General features: G+C 35.7%; 1 protein-coding gene across 1 annotated transcript in view; it reads right to left on the bottom strand.

The window, feature by feature from the left end:
• The window catches only part of LOC144978845 (MAM and LDL-receptor class A domain-containing protein 1-like), a 181,367-nt gene that overhangs the window by 73,813 nt on the left and 85,054 nt on the right, over window positions 1–22,500 (bottom strand). Inside the window, exons 32-43 of the mRNA XM_078925405.1 lie at window positions 21,203–21,262; window positions 18,902–19,025; window positions 18,345–18,508; window positions 15,900–16,007; window positions 14,709–14,799; window positions 14,003–14,116; window positions 11,546–11,656; window positions 7,692–7,856; window positions 5,703–5,918; window positions 4,066–4,194; window positions 1,937–2,083; window positions 447–547 (exon numbers count right to left, since the gene is read on the bottom strand). Coding sequence (XP_078781531.1) covers window positions 447–547; window positions 1,937–2,083; window positions 4,066–4,194; window positions 5,703–5,918; window positions 7,692–7,856; window positions 11,546–11,656; window positions 14,003–14,116; window positions 14,709–14,799; window positions 15,900–16,007; window positions 18,345–18,508; window positions 18,902–19,025; window positions 21,203–21,262 — 1,530 coding nt within the window. The remainder of the gene's footprint in view (window positions 1–446; window positions 548–1,936; window positions 2,084–4,065; window positions 4,195–5,702; window positions 5,919–7,691; window positions 7,857–11,545; window positions 11,657–14,002; window positions 14,117–14,708; window positions 14,800–15,899; window positions 16,008–18,344; window positions 18,509–18,901; window positions 19,026–21,202; window positions 21,263–22,500) is intronic.

Raw genomic sequence — 22,500 nt, 5'->3', positions numbered from 1 at the left:
AAAGCTTTCACTTCAAGTACCAAGTTATAAAGAATATTGAATAAAACAGTTTTAAAAAAAAGAACAAAAGACGAAATATGGAATGTTTCAGAATCAAAACCCTTCTTCAGCAAACAATAAAAACAAGAGGAGAAATAAGAAAAAAAGAAGAAGAAGAAGAAGAAGAAGAAGAAGAAGAAGAAGAAGAAGAAGAAGAAGAAGAAGAAGAAGAAGAAGAAGAAGGAGAAGGAGAAGGAATAGGAGAAGGAGAAGAAGAAGAAGAAGAAGAAGAAGAAGAAGAAGAAGAAGAAGAAGAAGAAGAAGAAGAAGAAGAAGAAGAAGAAGAAGAAGAAGAAGAAGAAGAAAAAGAAGAAAAACAGCAACAACAACAACACCAACAATAACAACAAAACAAAGAAGCCATAGATTGTTCATGACTAGAGATTGTAGCAGGACAATCAACTTACAATACAACTATTTCCTGTGGTTGGTTGGAAAACTGGACCATTCAATCTGGCAACATCTCCCCGCTTGTGATTACCTTTTCCTTCAATGACCAGGTAGTGGCCTGGGATACAAACATAGAAATCAAAGGTCAAGATATATATTTGAAGCTTCAATTTATACCATCTAAGAAAAGGATAAAAGACGCTTTATCAAATCAAATGCTTTTACATAAACAAACTGTGACTACTACTACTACTGCTGCTGCTGCTGCTGCTGCTACTGCTACTACTACTACTACTACTACTACTACTACTACTACTACTACTACTACTACTACTACTACTACTACTACTACTAATAATAATAATAATAATAATAATAATAATAATAACACACAGAGCAGGAAAACAAACCTCTTCCGATTTCAATAAGTAGACTATTCATAAAAAATTAAAAAAAAAAAATATAATTCCCTTTATTCATCCCATAGGGGAAATTTGTCTCTAGGGTCTATTCCAAGGGAAGGCTGGATTGGGGGATATGACTATTACTATCCACAAATCTTTCCAAAACAGTGTGAAGGTAACACATTGATCAACCGACCAATGAGTTTTAAACCCATCTTTCCTGAAGCCAGGACAGAATGAATACTAATGAAGTTCTCACACACACAAGGTTACATAGACAACTTGGACTGTTTTCACTTACAAGAAATATTGGATAGGGGTAGACTATGAAGACAAACTTCAAACAGAATCCTCCATAAATAAATATCAATGAATGAAAATGAGGATTCCAATAAATTGGATTAAAGTTTGTACAAAAACAAAATTGTCTCTAACTTCGTAATATTTAATTGATCTATAATGTGACATTGATACAAACACCTCTGAAAATAAACAAAATTAAAAAAAGTATCAAAACAATTCATCCTTCCCATAGAACGAAAATTGATTGATATGAGTAAAGAAAAACACCAATTCCAAGGATAGGGGTTCATCTAAACACCAATTGTCTGATGAAAGCTGTTGGTGATGACGTGGCATGGCAATCAGTTCCATTCTTTCATCATTCTAGGGAAGACATTTTATATATTTCAGTTCTATTGTCAGGAATTATGAATTAGGATGTGTCATCATTATAGCTTGTCGCTCCAACACCGAACCCACTCCACAGCATCTGGGGAGCAGACTCTTAGGTTATTCTCTAAGAATGTGCTTCATCGTCTGCTCTGGCCATCCACATGTACACAAGCTGGTCACAGCCAGTCCCCACTTTTTCATGCTTCCAGCTGTTGTCTTGAGTTTTGCCCGTGCTCTGTTAAGTGTTACCCATTCTTTCCTGGGGTGCTCAGTTCCATAGGGCAATTCTTCTCTCGGATGTGTGGAAGTTTGTTCTTGTATGTTTGTTTGATCGATCAAATTTTGTAACACTAAAGGGCTGCAGTCCCTTTATCATGACCATCTGTTCATTGAATGAGTAACTACAGCTATTTACAATAATCTCTTACCTTTATTTGTCCCAAGAGTGTGATCTCTTCCAGCCCCGTCTCTCAAGTCATGAGACATTCCCTGTAGCCTGGCCCAATCAAAATCATCCGTTGTGGACTGACTCCAGTATCCTGTGCCATACTCAAAATCATCTTGTATGTAGTTTGCTGGGAGGGACAAAAATTATATGTTATGTGCTGAGCAAAACAAAATTTTATGATATACAAAGAAATTTGAATAAGAAAAGTGTTGGTTGTATCGTAACCAATGTGACGATTTTCCTATAGTTGGTAAGGAGAGGGTTAAAGCCAAAGCTTCAAGCTGAAGATTGAATGGCTGTCTTTTCAGTGACTGGGAATATCAATAATGATGAGATATATAGGGTATGGCAAGTGCCAGATGTAAACAGAGAATAAAAATATCACAGTCTGAGAGAGTCAAATTGGTGATCCCTCCGCATGGCTGGGAGATGGATGGTGATCCCTTCGCATGGCTGGGAGACGGATGGTGATCCCTTCGCCTGGCTGGGAGACGGATGGTGATCCCTCCGCCTGGCTGGGAGACGGATGGTGATCCCTCCGCATGGCTGGGAGACGGATGGTGATCCCTCCGCATGGCTGGGAGACAGATGGTGATCCCTTCGCCTGGCTGGGAGACGGATGGTGATCCCTTCACCTGGCTGGGAGACGGATGGTGATCCCTTCGCCTGGCTGGGAGACGGATGGTGATCCCTTCGTCTGTCTGGGAGACGGATGGTGATCCCTTCGCCTGGCTGGGAGACGGATGGTGATCCCTCCGCATGGCTGGGAGACAGATGGTGATCCCTTCGCCTGGCTGGGAGACGGATGGTGATCCCTTCATCTGGCTGGGAGACGGATGGTGATCCCTCCGCATGGCTGGGAGACGGATGGTGATCCCTTCGCCTGGCTGGGAGACGGATGGTGATCCCTTCGCCTGGCTGGGAGACGGATGGTGATCCCTTCGCCTGGCTGGGAGACGGATGGTGATCCCTCCGTTGGGAGACGGATGGTGATCCCTTCGCCTGGCTGAGAGACGGATGGTGATCCCTCCGCTGGAGACGGATGGTGATCCCTCCGCCTGGCTGGGAGACGGATGGTGATCCTTCCGCCTGGCTGGGAGACGGATGGTAATCCCTCTGTCTGGCTGGGAGACGGATGGTGATCCCTCCGCATGGCTGGGAGACGGATGGTGATCCCTTCGCCTGGCTGGGAGACGGATGGTGATCCCTCCGCATGGCTGGGAGACAGATGGTGATCCCTTCGCCTGGCTGGGAGACGGATGGTGATCCCTTCGCCTGGCTGGGAGACGGATGGTGATCCCTCCGTTGGGAGATGGAGGTGATCCCTTCGCCTGGCTGAGAGACGGATGGTAATCCCTCCGGCTGGCTTGGAGACGGATGGTGATCCCTTCGCCTGGCTGGGAGACGGATGGTGATCCCTTTGCCTGGCTGGGAGACGGATGGTGATCCCTCCGCATGGCTGGGAGACGGATGGTGATCCCTTCGCCTGGCTGGGAGACGGATGGTGATCCCTCCGCTGGAGACGGATGGTGATCCCTCCGCCTGGCTGGAAGACGGATGGTGATCCCTCTGTCTGGCTGGGAGACGGATGGTGATTCATCCGCCTGGCTGGGAGACGGATGGTAATCCCTCTGTCTGGCTGGGAGACGGATTGAATCACTGGCTCATATCTACTTTTTCTATTAATAAATGATATGGAGACAAACATCAGTCAAAAGCTAACATAAGTTCGGTTCTGTACGTCTATTCATTTTTATTAGTATCGATATGAAATTGTTAACATAGGCCTTGAATAAATAAATATTGAATTGAATTGTGGGGGCCCAGATAGCTAAGCTGGTACAACACTCACTTCACACACAGACAGACTAAGATTGATTCCAGTCCACTGTCCACCTAACAGTGATTGGGTAGCTGGGTCTGTTAGACCTGGTGGAAGGTATATTGCAATAAACTAGCATCCTATCCGAAGGGTAAGAAGTAATTGCTGTTGTCCATTTCACACCATCGAACCTGGGATAGAATCTGGTTTCATGGGCGTAATGGTTCTGAAGGACTATTTTGTTTGTTCTGCCTAAGAGAGGACACAGAAAGCAAGTATATCCATACCACAAATATTGAGATCTTCATCACTGCCATCCTTGCAAGTCTTTTCCATGTCACATATTTGGTCCTTACTCACACAACCTCCACTCAAACAATTAAACTCAGTCTGGCTACAGGGTTCTTGTTTCTTATCTGTACAAATAGAAGATACACGATAGATAATGTGCATGGAACTGTCAACAACAGACAATTAATGAATAATCAACAAAAATGAAAAGAACAGCTTCAATAAATAACAAAATACCAAATACGGAACGTTTCAGGCTCAAAACTCTTCTTCAGCTAACAGTCAATAACAATAAAAACATTGATAGATTATTCAAAAGCCAAATCAAGGGTATTTGTGCCAAATATTTGTCTGCCTCTGGTCTGGTTTTTCACTCATGATTCTATCTCCATTTTTTATTTTTAAAAAACAAAAAAACTTGAGCTTTTATAAAGCGCAATATCCACAAAATGTGCTCAAAGTGCTTTACAAGGGGTCCTTGACCAACAGCAACACGTAACATGTAGAACAAGACATGACGCCTGTTAGGCGATATTACAATTTTTCAGACAGTGACAACACTGTTGACGGCCAGGTACTCATTTTCCACCTGAGTACGGTGAGAGAATGTGAGTAAAGAGTCTTTTCCAAGGACTTAACTATGCACCGAGCAAGGCTCGAACCCATGACCTTCCGATCCGAAACAAGTGTCATACCGCAAGACCACATAGCCTCAAGATTGGACTACAACACTAGGATACCGTATCAGTTGTCCCTATCATCTTGACCACTACAATAAATCTTTATGTCAAATCATTACATTCCAGAAATAATCAGTGTAATTTTTTTTCAAAAACGTCAGCAGTTATATAGCGCAATATCCACTAAATGTGCTCAAATTGTTTTACAAGGGGTCGGAAGTCAACAGCAACACTTAACATAGAGGACGAGACATACCGCCCGTTAGGCAATATTGCAATTATTTCCAAATGAGACAATGCTGTTAACGGCTAGGTACTCGTTTTACACCTAAGTATGGTAAGAAAATGTGAGTAAAGAGCCTTTTCGATGGAATCAAGTATGGACTGCTCAATATGAGAATCAAACTCAGGACCTTCCAATCTGAAATGTGTGATAACACAAGACCACATAACCGCATGTATTGTTAAAAAGAATAAATTTTGATAATAACTAACAGAAGTGAGATCATTGGATTCCAATACACGGCAGCAGCATTTGGGAACTTGTTTGACATTTACAATTCAGGAGTTCAAGAATCTTCTATGTGCGGCTATCTGGTCTTGTGGTATGACACTCGCTTTTGGATCGGAAGGTCCTGGGTTCGAGCCTTGCGCTCGGCACATAGTTGAGTCCTTGGAAAAGAAGGCTCTTTACTCACATTCTCTCACCATACTCAGGTGTAAAATGAGTACCTGGCCGTTAACAGCGTTGTCTCTGTCTGAAAAAATATGTAACATCACCTAACAGGCGTCATGTCACGTCCTACATGTTTCGTGTTGCTGTTGGCTAGGGATCACTTGTAAAGTGCTTTGAGCACGTTTAGTGGATATTGCGCTAGATAAAAGCTCAATTTGTTTTGTTTCTATCAACAAATCTATTCCATTGACCCAGGGACCCAACACACAATTCTTACCTGGAAAATGACATCCAACCAGTTTGATGTTATCCAAAGCAATAACATTCTGTGTGACCGAGCGATGCTCTGCTTCAAAACGGAGCTTGAACCTGTGCCTGATGTGTCCAATATCCACACGGGCCGTGTGCCAGTCCTGGCTGGAGCCACGAGGGTTTTGCCATACAACTGTCTGGTCTCCACTGATGTCCACCACCATATTCAGTGTGCCATAGTCTAAACAAACAACAATGTGACATTGAATGTAAGCTTCAATCTAATTACGAAAACAGATAAAATGGACGTTTTGGGTTTCCCCTTTATCAACAAAACAGGATGAATGAAAGACTACAGATGAAGGAGATGATGTGGTAGTGGCATTGTTAAGATGTTAGCTATTTCTTCAAACTTCGAGCAGCAACATTTACATAATCTAAACGACACATTCAATTTAACCAATTATTTTAAACATCCCTCTAACTAATGTTGATAATCATCTTTACCAGCTTTCACCCCAAGGACTTCATTTTTGTATGGGTATCCTGATAGCTCAGTTGATAGAGCACTTGATTCACATGCAAAGAGACCAAGAACAATCTTATTTGATGTCCGATTTTTATTTTCAGACCCCCCCCCCCCCCCCCCCCCGCCCCCAACCCAACATTTCTACCCAGAGCAGTGATTGGATAGCTGGGTCTGTTAATCCGGCTGAGAGTACTTTGCATCCTATCAAAAGGGTGGCAATCAATTGCTATTTTCTGTTTCATGCTATACAAAATTAGGATAAACTCTTGATTCCATGAGCCTAAAGACTTTGAAGGACGACTTTAAATTCTGCTTCTAGAACAACTTAGCTCGTAAGCAATACTGGGACCTTTATGGATGCAATTCAGACAATGGTAAAAGTACCAACGTGTTTCTTGTTTGGATATGAAATATCTACAGTAATAATAAGGCTGAGTCGGTCGGTTTATATCTTTTCTTTTTCTTCCACTCTTCTTCATCCTTTTTCTTCTTCTTCATTTCCTCCTCCTCCATCTCTTCTACCTCAAGATAATATCTCAAAGTTTGTTGTATATTCTATAAATTGTTGTATTTGATGAGTCAAGTTAAACGATGGCTCTGATGAGATACTGTTGACAGGTAGAAAGAGTCAGGTAAAGTCCTGAATACATTATAATCATTACCATTATTATATATTATATTATTATTATTATTATATATTATTATTCCATTATTATATTATTATTATTATTATTATTATTCATTATTATTAATATATTATTATTATTATTACATCATTATTAATTATTATTATTATTATTAATTATTATTTATTACATTATATTATTATTATTATTATTATTATTATTACCATTATTATTAATTATTATTATTATACTATTATATTATTACCATATATTATATTATTATTATTATTATTATTATTATTATTATTATTATTATTATTATTATTATTAATATTATTTATTATTACATTTAATATATTATTATTATATTATTATTATTATTATTATTATTATTATTATTATTATTATTATTATTATATTATTATATTATTATTATTATTATTATTATCATTATATTATTAATTAATTATTATATTACTATTATATTATTACCATTATTATTATTATTATTATTATTATTATTATTATTATTATTATTATTATTATTATTATATTACCATTATTATTATTATTATTATTATTATTATTATTATATTATTATTATTATTATTATTATTATTATTATTATTATTATTATTATTATTATATTATTATTATTATATTATTATATTACCATTATTATTATTATTATTAATTATTATTACATTATTATTATTATTATTATTATTATTATTATTATTATTATTATTATTATTAAAACGCTCATTTAAATTTAGGCCAGGTATCGATTGATTAAAATGACCCTGATATTGTGAAATACTCTCAAACCTAGGACTTCTGCAAAGTGAACACAACTTACCAATAGGAAATCGTATTTTGCTGTAGATGCCTTTAGTGAAAGACTCTGCATAATAGTCAAAAGTAACAGAACAACCTGAGGGTGATGGACCCAAATCTTTCATGAAGGCAACTTCGGCAATGTGATGGGAATATGTATCTGCGTTCTTCATCAACAAATAGTGGGCTGGAAGAAATAAATCAAATATAAATTAATAAACACTTCCCTTCTTCTCCTTTGTTCCCCCTCACTGTATGTTGACTTGACTGTCTATTGCCATTGTCATCCTCACCTCTGTCAGAGGCTCATAATGTTTTTAGACAACAATTGAGATACAAAGGAAGCAATTCTATTGTCTGCTTTGTACTTTAGATACTGGTATAAACTCTGTCTGGCTCCACGGGATAGCAAGCAATTCTATTGTCTGCTTTGTACTATAGATACTGGTATAAACTCTGTCTGGCTCCACGGGCCTAATGGCTATAAAGGACTACTAATCATTTATATTAATTCATTCCATTCATTCATATTTATTTATTTCATTTATTCATTCATTTATATAAAATGGATTAAAGGATAGATTCATTCATTCATTCATGTCCATATCTATAGATTCATCCATTTCCTAACATAATTCTTACTGGATCACTAGATGAGAGGAAGAAAGATTGCTAAATAAAATTGAGAAGAACACAATATAGTGGTAGTCGCCTAAATCAGGCCTGTAAATGGTTGGTGAAAAAATTGTCGGAACTTTTTAAACACGCAAAAATAGACACAACAGGACAAAAAATATGGACACAACACAGACATGACACGTCAATTGACTGGTCAAATCATGTCACTTTCCCCTACTTATTTATAACGAGGTCCTTATTTTATGTTATCAAAAAAAAAAAATCCCAATTATTTGGGGTCCCAGGTCTGAGTTGTAAAATGAAAGGAAGAGAACAATTCCTACCCTTTTGAAGGATGTGTATCTAGACGTCTAGTAGTGCTGCGTATCTTCGCTCCTGTTTGTGTTAAATGTTTACGCTGATTCTTTCGTTTATTTGGATTAATTCTTATAGAAGAAGAAGAAGAAGAAAAAGAAGAAGAAGAAGAAGAAGAAGAAGAAGAAGAAGAAGAAGAAGAAGAAGAAGAAGAAGAAGAAGAAGAAGAGAAGAAGAAAGGGAAGAAGAAGAAGAAGAAGAAGAAGAAGAAGAAGAAGAAGAGAAGAAGAAGAAGAAGAAGAAGAAGAGAAGAAGAAGAAGAAGAAGAAGAAGAAGAAGAAGAAGAAGAAGAAGAAGAAGAAGAAGAAGAAGAAGAAGAAGAAGAAGAAGAAGAAGAGAAGAAGAAGAAAGAAGAAGAAGAAGAAGAAGAAGAAGAAGAAGAAGAAGAAGAAGAAGAAGAAGAAGAGGTGGTGCGGTGGTGTGAGAGCTTTGGAAGAAGAATATATATTTCGAAGACAAATAATTATTTCGCATTATTTTTTTTTCCGGTTCACATCGGGACTGAACCAAAGAAATATAGAGACAGAGAAATAAGAACCGGAGATATGCATGTGTGTCGGTAGCAAAATAGAGAGAAACCTTCCGGTCCAGTTCGACACACTTCTGTGTGTGCATTATTTACTGACTAGGTGTGTGTGTGTGTGTGTGTGTGTGTGAAGACGACTCGCGCGAACTTCGCAACCTCTCTATCGCTGGCTGTGGCACAGTAGCCAAGCAGTGGATACATAAACGTCTAGCGGAGCGTGTAGGTGGCATGTTAATATTATAGCTAACTGATAGACGGCATGTTTTGTCTTTGATGTGACAAATAAAAAGGTTTTTGGTTTGTTTTGGTTTTAAGTCGGCATTTGAAACGGAATAAAATCTAATTTTTTCGAGGAACGAAATACAAGTCTTTTATTTTCTTTTTTATTGGTTCTGTTCTTTGGCGTTACGAATTTTATTTTTACTATTATCTTTTATTTTATTTTTTTTTAGCACTTATAGAGCAAAATCGTACTGTCAGAAATCCGACAATAGACGAAAGATTTACAGGCCTGCTAAATGTCTGCTGGCTTAGTGCCCATTTTGCCTAAATGCTCGATAATTTGGTGAAACGGAATAATTTCTCTTAGAACATTAACTCTGAATGCCCCTTTTCAAATTGTAAATCGTCTAAATGCCCGATAATTTGGTGAAACGGAATATTTTCTCTTAGAACATTAACTCTAAATGCCCCTTTTCAAATTGTAAATCGTCTAAATGCTCGATAATTTGGTGAAACGGAATAATTTCTCTTAGAACAACATTAACTCTAAATGCCCCTTTTCAAATTGTAAATCGTCTAAATGCCCGATAATTTGGTGAAACGGAATAATTTCTCTTTAGAACATTAACTCTAAAGTCCCTTTTCAAATTGTAAATCGTCTAAATGCTCGATAATTTGGTGAAACGGAATAATTTCTCTTTAGAACATTAACTCTAAATGCCCCTTTTCAAATTGTAAATCGTCTAAATGCCCGATAATTTGGTGAAACGGAATAATTTCTATTCAGAACATTAACTCTAAATGCCCCGTTTCAAATTGTAAATCGTCTAAATGCTCGATAATTTGGTGATACGGAATAATTTCTCTTTAGAACATTAACTCTTAAGCCCCTTTTCAAATTGTTAATTGCCTGAATGCTCGATAATTTGGTGAAACGGAATAATTTCTCTTTAGAACATTAACTCTAAATGCCCCTTTTCAAATTGTAAATTGTCTAAATGCTCGATAATTTGGTGAAATGGAATAATTTCTCTTTAGAACATTAACTCTAAATGCCCCTTTTCAAATTGTAAATTGCCTAAATGCTCGATAATTTGGTGAAACGGAATAATTTCTCTTTAGAACATTAACTCTAAAGCCCCTTTTCAAATTGTAAATCGCCTAAATGCTCGATAATTTGGTGAAACGGAATAATTTCTCTTTAGAACATTAACTCTAAAGCCCCTTTTCAAATTGTAAATCGCCTAAATGCTCGATAATTTGGTGAAACGGAATAATTTCTCTTTAGAACATTAACTTTAAAGCCCCTTTTCAAATTGTAAATAGTCTAAATGCTCGATAATTTGGTGAAACGGAATAATTTTTCTTTAGAACATTAACTCTAAAGCCCCTTTTCAAATTGTAAATTGCCTGAATGCTTGCTAATTTGGTGAAACGGAATAATTTCTCTTTAGAACATTAACTCTAAAGTCCCTTTTCAAATTGTAAATCGTCTAAATGCTTGCTAATTTGGTGAAACGGAATAATTTCTCTTAGAACATTAACTCTAAATGCCCCTTTTCATATTGTAAATCATCTAAATACTCGCTAATTTGGTGATACGGAATAATTTCTCTTTAGAACGTTAACTCTAAAGTCCCTTTTCAAATTGTAAATCGTCTAAATGCTTGCTAATTTGGTGAAATGGAATAATTTCTCTTAGAACATTAACTCTAAATGCCCCTTTTCAAATTGTAAATCGTCTAAATACTCGCTAATTTGGTGAAACGGAATAATTTCTCTTTAGAACATTAACTCTAAAGCCCGTTTTCAAATTGTAAATCGTCTAAATGCCCGCTCAAAGAAAAGATGCAAAAGGGAAAAAAAAGTAAGAAAGAAAAAAAAGAGAGAATTCTTCTGTACTACTTACGGCTGCAGCAATAAAGGATGCCTAGCAGACAATTTGTACCGTTTGAAATGGAAATTTGGTTAAACATGATCTACTTGTGGAATAAATAAACCAATATGGAGAGCAGTATTCATTGTGAATCAATTGAAATGGGTGATGTGAATGTACATGTATCTACTCATATTTATCATATATATATTTGTGCAATTCTTTTTACAATCAACAGCTTCTCAAATTCTCAAATTACCATGAGTGTTGAGGTGTCCAGGAATATTATATTTGGAGGTGACCATGAAACTGGACTCTCCCTCGCTTAGATCTGCCCAATGACAGTAGCCATTTTCAAAGGTACAGTCACCTGTAATGGACCAAAGGAAAACAAGGCTGTTAGTTGATTTTGGAAGAGGTATAGTAAAACTTTACGCATGTGTGTGTGTGTGGACGTGTGTGTGTGTGTGTGTGTGTGTGTGTGTGTGTGTGTGTGTGTGTGTATGTGGGTTGTGACATAAGAAAATACACTTTTCATTAATATCAATGTTAAGGGCATTGAGCATTTTATAGTTTAGAAAACGAGCTATACATTTCATCTCTTATTATTATTATCATTATTATTATTATTATTATTATTATTATTATTATCATTATTATTATTATTATTAGCATCATCATTATCATAATCATTATTATTACAATTATAATAACTTTTATTATTATTATTATCATTATTATTACCATCATCATTATCATAATCATTATTATTACAATTATAATTACTTTTGTTGTTATTATTATTATTATTATTATTATTATTATTATTATTATTATTACCATCATCATTATCATAATCTTATTATTATATTATAATTACTTTTGTAATAATAATTATATTAATTTATAATAATAATAATAATAATATAATAATAATAATAATAATAATAATAATAATAATAATAATAATTATTATTATTATTATTATCATTATTATTATTATTATATTATTATTATTACCATCATCATTATCATAATCATTATTATTATAATTATAATTACTTTTGTTATATAATAATAATAATATAATAATAATAATAATAATAAAATAATAATAATAATAATAATAATAATAATAATAATAATAATAATAATAATAATAATAATAATAATAATAATAATAATATTATTATTATTATTATTATTATTACCATCATCATTATCATAATCATTACTATTATAATTATAATTACTTTTGTTATAATTATAATTATAATTATTATTATTATCATCATCATCATCATTATTATGGGAGTGAAAGAATTCTATCAGAGGTGGTGTTAGTGATATTGGTTGTAATGATGCTAGTGACTGGAGTGGAAAACAGAGATTATAAACAACAATGGAAGTAGTGGTGGTGGTGGTGGCGGCAATAGTGGTGGTGGTGGTGGCGGCGGCAGTAGTGGTGGTGGTGGGGATAGTGGTGGCGGCGGCAGTAGTGGTGGTGGTGGCGACAGCAGTGGTGGTGGTGGCGGCGGTAGTAGTGGTGGCGGCGGCAGTAGTAGTGGTGGTGGTGATAGTGGTGGTGGTGGCGGCAGTAGTGGTGGTGGTGATGGTGGTGCGGCAGTAGTGGTGGTGGTGGTGGTGATAGTGTTGGCGGCAGTAGTGGTGATAGTGGTGGTGGTGGTGGTGTTGGCGGCAGTAGTGGTGATAGTGGTGGTTGTGGTGATAGTGGTGGTGGTGGTGGTGGTGGTGGTGTTGGCGGCAGTAGTGGTGATAGTGGTGGTGGTATTGGCAGTGGCGGCAGTAGTGGTGGTGGTGGTGGTGGCGGCAGTAGTGGTAGTGGTGGCGGTGGCGGCAGTAGTGGTGATAGTGGTGGTGGTGGCGCAGTAGTGGTGATCATCATCATCATCATCATTATCGTAGTCATCATCATCTTCATCATCATCATCATCATCATCATCATCATCATCATCATCACAATCATTGCCATATTCTTCTTAATATAAGACACTATATTTATAATATGGTTATCTGCTGTCCCAGCAAATATATCGTATCGTTCTATCTGTCTGTCTGTGTGCCTGTATATATGTATGTATGTATGTATGTATGTATGTATGTATGTATGTATGTATGTATGTATGTATGTATGTATGTATGTATGTTGGCATGCATATACGATGATATGCTGGTTTGTATGTATGTCTGCATGTATGTATGTATGTATGTATGTATGTATATGTGTTTGTATGTACGCTCATTTCTTTTGTATACATGTGTAGAAACAATGTGCAAGCGTGTATGTTCGTGAATGGCTGTGTCTGTATTTGTAAATGTGTTGATGTTCATACCATGAACCAAACTGAGCATTGTTTACCTCACATGAATTGCCTTTAATTTGGACAATAAAGATTATTATTATTATTATTATAGTGGTGGTGGTGGTGATAGTGGTGTTGGTGGTGGCGGCAGTAGTGGTGGTGGTGGTGATAGTGGTTGTGGCATGGGGGTAGTAGACAAATTGTTTTATGTGGTGTAGGTGATGATAGTCGTAAAAGCTGTGATGCTGGTGGTACTGATGATGGTGAATATGATAATGATGATGATATTGGTGGTGGTGGTGATGATGATGATGATGATGATGATGATGATGATGATGATGACGACGACAATGATGATGATGCTATGGAGACATTGACTCCAAAGTCCTTACCACATTCATGCTCATCTGAGCCATCAGAACAATCTTCAGAAAAGTCACATCTCTGTGAGCTTGGAATGGTGGAGTTGTCTGAGCATTGAAACCCGTCGTTCATCACTTCTTTTACTGAAAATGACAAGTTTTTGGTAAGTTTTATGAAAAGCTAATGTAAATAAATGAATATTCTAGGTTAAAAATAACAAAACTGCTCAACACAAAACATTTCAGGCTCAAAACCCTTCTTTAGCCATGAACAAAACAACAATTTTAACTGTTTTTGTTGTTGGCTGAAGGAGGGTTTTGAGCCTCAAACATATGGGAGGAGCGAGGGGAGGTTATTTCAATCATTGCCATTCAGTCAATTACTAATTATAATCAACAGAGCTTGACTAAAGATGGTAGGTGGATTGATTGTTGTCGAGTATTTGTGAGTCACAGTTCCCATTGTGGGTGGAGGACTTACTGTCTGTTGTATATTGTATAGTTGTATATTGTACAATGAAGAAATGGATGAAAGTGTTATAACTTCTGTACATGTGTATATTGTATATTGTATAATGATGAAATGGATGACGGTGTTATAACTTCTGTACATGTGTGAATTGTATAGTTGTATATTGTATAATGATGAAATGGATGACAGTGTTATAGCTTCTGTACATGTATGAATTGTATAGTTGTATATTGTACAATGATGAAATGGATGACATTGAAATACCTTCTGCACACGGTGAATCTTGCAGTTTTATACTGAACAGATTGACTTTGCCATTGTCATTCTCATTGCCATAATATGCCTTGATAAGAACCTGGTGATAAAATAAAAATAAAAAGCCATACACACTTCCTTTTGCCTACAAACAGGTATCAAAGTACACACTTCCTATAGCCTACAAACAGGTATCAAAGTACACACTTCCTTTTGTCTACAAACAGGTATCAAAGTACATACTTTCTATAGCCTACAAACAGGTATCAAATTACACACTTCCTATAGCCTACAAACAGGTATCAAAGTACACACTTCCTATAGCCTACAAACAGGTATCAAAGTACACACTTCCTATAGCCTACAAACAGGTATCAAAGTACACACTTCCTATAGCCTACAATTAGGTATCAAAGTATATACTTTCTATAGCCTACAAACAGGTATCAAATTACACACTTCCTATAGCCTACAAACAGGTATCAAAGTACACACTTCCTATAGCCTACAAACAGGTATCAAAGTACACACTTCCTATAGCCTACAAACAGGTATCAAAGTACACACTTCCTATAGCCTACAAACAGGTATCAAAGTACACACTTCCTATAGCCTACAAACAGGTATCAAAGTACACACTTCCTATAGCCTACAAACAGGTATCAAAGTACACACTTCCTATAGCCTACAAACAGGTATCAAAGTACACACTTCCTATAGCCTACAAACAGGTATCAATGTACACACTTCCTATAGCCTACAAACAGGTATTAAAGTATCAAGTAATAGGTGCCCATTACACCCAATTATTGGAATCTCTCCTCTTGGGTTCTTTTTGCAAAGAAATCATGAATGAGGTTCCGAATATTATCTTTATATTTAAAAAAAATAAGTAGAAATTACCTCAAGTTTAAATGACAGATCCAATAATGAGAAAGTTTTGGTTTGTCAACAAATTGGACAGTAGAGTAGATAAGAATACATATGAATCAGTGTTATCTCCAAATTCATTTTATACTATGATGAAGATGATGATGATGATGATGATGATGATGATGATGATGATGATGATGATGATGATGTTGATGATGATGATGATGATGATGATGATGATGATAAAAATAATAATAAATAACTACATAAAACTTACGATGATAATGATACTAATCAATACACTTTTGCATAAAGAGGATTACTTACTTTGACTGGATCAGTATGACCCACTATGGCCGGTATAAACAAAGTCCCAGCGTTTGCTTCTTGTCTATTTTCGAGGGACATGGCTCGATATTCTTTGCCTTTCTGATTCTGAGATCAATGGAGGATGAGATTATTTGTAGCATTTTACAAATGTCAATGAGGACATTTCCGAAATGTTTTTGACAACAAAATTCTGGAAGGTTTTCGTGTTTACCATTTTTTATGGGTTGAAATAAAACTAAATAAAATAAAATAGGATTTTGTTATTTCTGTCCAAAGGGGAAATTATTGTTTATTTGTTTTTAAGGCGCTTGTGACACATTTGGGTCAGTTCAGTGCCAGACAAAAAGAAGAAAATGGAATAGTCAAAAAAAGTTATATATTTACAATTGAAAGCACAAGAGAAAAAGTAAGACAAAGGGTATGGTTTAAATGTAGATGTACATTCCAAGAGCACACCATTAATGTATTTAGTTTAAGATCACCTAAAAGTCTCATCCAGACACAAGCAAAGGTCCCACTAAGAGGAATACACTCAAATATTTACAAACCAATATATATTCAAAACACAAAAATGTATGTGTACATAACAGGGAGATGATTTACAAGGAAAAATATCATCTCCCAAATCTATAAACATACATCTGACTGCTTCCCTCCTAGTAAAGGATTCCGGTCAGGGATAGGACAAAACTATGTAATCAAATTCCAAGACAAAGGCAGAAAGCAACTCAGAAAACAGATATAAGGGAATAGAAGACAGAGCGTGACCTCCTACCCACCATGGGAGATCAAAGACGGGTAATGACTGTTTGTAGGGTCTATTCCAAGGAAAGAAAGGAATAATCCAGGCGTCTATGATAATAATATGAATGGACATCCTGAGGTGAGGTGGGGTGGGGTGAGGGGTAAGCTATATCCTGTCCTGCAATGAAAGTGCTAGTCATGGCAACTTCTCAATCATTCTTTCTCTTTCTATATATAGATATACTTTTAATCACCAATCAATCAATATCAATTGTGCGGCTATGTGGTCTAGTGGTATGACACTCGCTTTCGGATCGGAAGGTCCTGGGTTCGAGCCTCGCGCTCGGCGCATAGTTGAGTCCTTGGAAAAGGCTCTTTACTCACATTCTCTCACCGTACTCAGGTGTAAAATGAGTACCTTGCCGTTAACAGCGTTGTCTTTGTCCGAAAAATTATAATATCGCCTAACAGGCGTCATGTCCAGTCCTACATGTTAAATGTTGCTGTTGACCAGGGACCCCTTGTAAAGCACTTTGAGCACGTTTAGTGGATATTGCGCTATATAAAAAAGCTCAATTTAAAAAATCAATTACATTCAAAACATAGCAATGTTACGGCATCTGCTGTAGAATAAAGTAAGCTATGACTTGGGTCAAGGCCACACAGTGCGATGGGTAAGCAAACTCTGGATTTTTTCGATATTAAGCAAAGACCACATCGCTGAGCTACGCTGATGAATGGAGAAACATTCAAGCATTGAGAGTCTGGTAACAAATTAATTGCTCGAACAGCCTTTCAAAGTGTTTTTAAAAGTTTAGGAAAAATATCTACTTTGTCAACTTCTTTTTAACACTCTGTTCTTTTGGTCCAAGTGATATTAAACTGCTAAAAGCTGTACAAAGAAATTAACAAAAATGAATAAAACAGCTTCAAAAAAGAACAAAATACTTAACACAGAACATTTCGTGACGTGCTCAAAACCCTTCTTCAGCCAATAACAAATAACAATGAAAACATAAATACATTATTTTAAAAAAGGATGGAAAACATGAGCTTTCATAGAGTGCAATGTCTTCTGAATGTGCAGAAGCAGCTTGCAAGGGGTCCCAAGCCAACAGCAAAATTTAAATATATGAATAAAATAAAATGACCTTTCTTCATCCCCAAGGGTCCATTCCAAGACACATAGAAGGAGCTTTTACAATTATTTTCCACAAAAACAATGCTGTTACTGGACATGTGCTTATTTTACAGCTGGGAAGATGAGAGAGTGTGAGTAGAGAGCCTGTTCCAAGGACTCAACTTCCCATCGGCCATAGTAAGATCAAACCAAAGACCTGCAGACCACACCAGGCTGATGTGTTAGGCTCAGTGGGGATCAGATGGTCAGCAGTGCCGTCTCTCGCGTCATATGTCATGTTAAACATGATCAGTGGCTGGATGGTGACACAGTACTTGTAAAATAAATTCTAGTCACAACTTTGTGTCCTTGGGAAAGGTACTTTACACACATTACCCTTACCCCATTTGACTCAGGTGTGAATGAGTACCTGGCAACAAGCAGTGATGGATATTGTACTGGTATTGTATGAAATGGAAAAATGGTTTCATTAAGCCTGCCGGGAGAATAAAAGACACATTGTAAAGGGCATTATCCATGGGGAATCCTTTACAATGAATTAATTTACTACTGGTTACCTTATAAGAGACAAGCAGTCCGTGGATGAGACGGCCAGAGATGGAATACTTGACGGTGAGACAGTAGTCGGTCGCTGGGAACATGGGGATCAGTTGAGACTTGAGAACAGAGATCTTTGTGGGAGAGCCAGATCTGTCTCTCCTTGAGGGAATGGTGAGAGTGGCTGGTTGGGGACAAGGGAAATCAATGCAACAATTACACCTTGATATTCATGACTCCTAACCTAACCTCATTCTATGGATGTTTGTTTTTAAGGGTTTAATGACGCTTGCAACATATTTAGGTCATATTAGCGTTAGTAAAAATGAAGAAAAATCTAGCTTCTCATAACTGTTATCTTTAAACAACCAACAAAAAAACCCCAAAAAACTCACCAATACTGACCAAGATCAGCTGGAAAATGTTGTTAAAGAGGCGGAAAAAGGTCATCCCTGAATGGAATTGCCAGAAATACTTGAAATTTCTTCAAGAAATATAACAATGACGCCAGATATTGGATTTCTTTTATGGCTGAGGTTTTTAAAAAATAACTAAAAGAAAGAGACAGAATTCAAACCTCCATCCTCTGGATTGCCCTGTTTCCATGAAAAAGAATTGGATTTCTCATTCTGCCATCCACACAAGTCGGACTGGGTTGTAAAGTCACAATTGAGCAACTCATGACAAGGCTGGTCGAAGACCTGGTAGGATAAAGGTGAAAAGAATGATTTCATTTGGACATTTTTCAATGTGTGTATCTAATGGCATGGTGACGTGGTTCAGTGGTTAAGTCTTTGCTTTCTTTCCAAAAGGGAATGGGTTGGTTATCCACCATGCTGTGTGACTTGAACATGTCCAAAAATAAAATCTCTTATATCTGGTCATATTTGTTGGGTTTTTTGTATCCGACATTTTGTTTGAAACATTTGTTTGAAACAAAATCAAGTCAAGATGGAATGGTTTAATGCTGAATATCTTAAAGGAAAAGGAGTCTAGCTGTGAAAGATTTACTTTAACTCTGTTTAACGATTCTGATTCTTGACTGAAATGAGTGGCAACTCAGTAAAATAGGCTACTCTGTTATAAAACAACTTTATAGTCATTTTACTTTTCTATTCATGCTTTCAGTTTTATTTTTAAACAAAAAACAATACAACAGCTTCAATAAAAGAACAACAAACCAAACACGGAAAGTTTTGGGTTCTAAATTTGGTCAATTTCACCATGTCAATTTTTTCATATCTGGTTTGTCTCTTGTTGTCTATTTATTGCTGAACAAAAAACAAGTGATGAATTTATCCATATGAATTTATACAATTGATGAATTTATACACATGATGAATTTATGACAAAATTGTTTGGCCTAGTCATAACTAGAGCAGATTTTTACAGTCGAAGGTGTGATGTCGTTTTTAAAACAATTGCATAGGAATACCCGCTACTTGTAGTTTATAAATAGTCAAAAGACACTAAAGGATTTGTCCTGATGTGTTAGAAAATTGAAAAAGAATTGCTATTGTATATTTTATTTGGGAATAATGGTACTTGTGACAAACAACTTAACCTTGTATAAAATAGGTGAGCAATCTTTTCAATCTTAGGCCCCGGTTTTTGGAACTCTCTCGCATTACATGTGAGATGCTAGGATTCTTTGACAACTTTCAAATCTCGTTTAAAGTTTTATGTTTTTACATCATAAGTTGCTATATTACTATCATGATGCTGTTAAATTGAATTTGTATCACTTTTCCATCCACACTTGTCTTACTGTAATATGATTTGTTTTATATTACTGTAAAGCACTTAGAGCCTGTGACAATGGGATGAAGGGCTATATAAATACCATTTATTATTATTATTATTATTATTATTATTAATATTATTATTATTATTATTATTATTATTATTATTATTGTTATTACTATTATTATTATTATTATTAATATTATTATTACTATTATTATTATTATGATGATGATGATGATGATGATGATGATGATGATGATGATGATGATGATGATGATGATGATGATGTCCCTTTTAGGAAGAACATAAATTCCATCCCTCCGCTCAAAATTAAAAATCAAGATGTTGAGCAAGTTTCGGTTTACAAATATTTGGGTATTTTAATTGACAATAAATTGCAGTGGCATTTACAAACCGATGCTGTTATCTCTAAATTGAACAAAAGAATGTATTTTATTCGGAAACTTTCAGAATTTGACATAGACAAAACGTTATGCACCCTTTTTTATAGATCCATTTTGGAGACGGTTATTACTTTTGTAGTACAGCATGGTGTGAAAATGCCAGTATTTGCGACATTAAAAAAAATGATTGGATATAATTGATAAAGCCAGGAGTTATACTCACCCAATTTCCAATGTAAAAGAACTGTTCAAGAGATTTTGTCTAAGTAAAATGGAGAAAGTTATGAAGGATGGCGATCACCCCCTTCGCAAATATATTAAGTTCTCCATGAGGAGCCGTCGCCTTATATCTATAAAAACAAAGACAACACGTCACCTTAATTCATTTTTGGTACATGGTGTTCGAATTTTTAACGCGCAACTGTGATTTAAATTAAACACTATCATTTAAATATACACACACAAGTTCGGACTAAAGGTATGGCCTTTCTCAATTTATTAAATTAATATATAAGGTGTTGCTATTGGTTCTTGGTTGTATATTTTTACATGTTTGTACATTTACATATATATATATATATGTATACATTGTCGCCATAGATTCTCAACTTTGTGCTTACACATTTGTAAGCATGCCACGTCTGTAAACGAATTTCCATTTTTTGGATGAATAAAGTATATTATTATTATTATTATTATTATTATTATTATGAGTGTTCTATTCTTACCTGTATATCATCCAGACTGATAGATCCTTTTAGTCCATTTATGTAACCATAAAACACAAACTGCAAGAGAAATCAAATAAACGTTACTAATAAAGATGATAATGATGATGATGATGATGATGATGATGATGATGTTGATGATGATGATGAAAATCTGGGTAGGATATGTTGGTTTCAAGTAAGTACCAGGCTTCTTTATTTTTTTGAACGGATTGAAATAATGATTATACATTATGTCAGAGCGGGCTACTTAACAAAACCATTGAACAGATGGGTGACAAAAAGGATGGTATCTGCCAGACGACCTTGGGTAAAACATGTTATTCACAAATAAATAACAATGTGAAGTTAAATGTAAGCTTCAATTTAATATTATACGAAAACAGATAAAATGGACGTTTCGGATTTCCCCTTTATCCCCTTTTTGTTGATAAAGGGGAAACCCGAAACATCCATTTTATCTGTTTTCTTATATTAAGTTGAACTTAGATTCAATTTTACATTGTTCTTTATTTCTTGGAGCTTTGAGCAGCAACATTTACTTTATTCACAAAGGACATTGAACTAGCTGGCTATAGATAGAGATGGATATTGTGAGAGTATTACAGATGAAGCTGACAAGGAGAATGCTACTTTATCAAAGCAACTGCTTAACTGGAACGACCTGTCTGCCACAGACTATTTTCTCTATAATGGTTACTGGTTAATGGGAACACATGCAGGTACATTCAAATGATTTCAGACCTTCAGTAATTGTTGTAAGAAATCAAATGTATCAATACCTCTATTGGGATGAATAGAAACTGGTCCTTTAATTTACAATGGCATCAATTCTCTCTTAAACGCTCATATGTCAAAACTTTAATCATTTAAAATTATAAAATTATAAAATTGCTTTTATATAGCGCAGGGGTCCAACTAGCTCAGTTGGTTGAGCACTGGTTTCACACCCAAAGGAACCTATATCAATCCCAAGTGCAGTCAAGATTTTCCCCCCAGTCAGATCTGGCAGAGAAAGTAATTTGCAATAGACCAGCTTCCCATGGAACAGGTAGTAAGCTATTAATATAGCACATTTCAACAGATTTATAATGGTCAATGCATATCATAATGTCTCATTGACCATCTAGAAAAATAATCAATATGAGCAAGGATAATGATGATGTAATGGTTTATTTGCTTTCAATGAGGTGTATGTTGCATTGAATAAATTGTTTAATATGTTATAATTTATGGTAGATAATGGCTTCCATTCATTTGGGCTGTTTTTAGGAAAAATGTGTATTGAGTTGAGTATA

Source organism: Berghia stephanieae, chromosome 8 (assembly GCF_034508935.2).
Source record: "Berghia stephanieae isolate SIO BIC M18660-M18661 chromosome 8, UCSD_Bste_1.3, whole genome shotgun sequence".
NCBI classification, from domain to species: Eukaryota; Metazoa; Mollusca; class Gastropoda; order Nudibranchia; family Aeolidiidae; genus Berghia; species Berghia stephanieae.
This window is presented reverse-complemented; position numbering and strand designations above follow the sequence as displayed.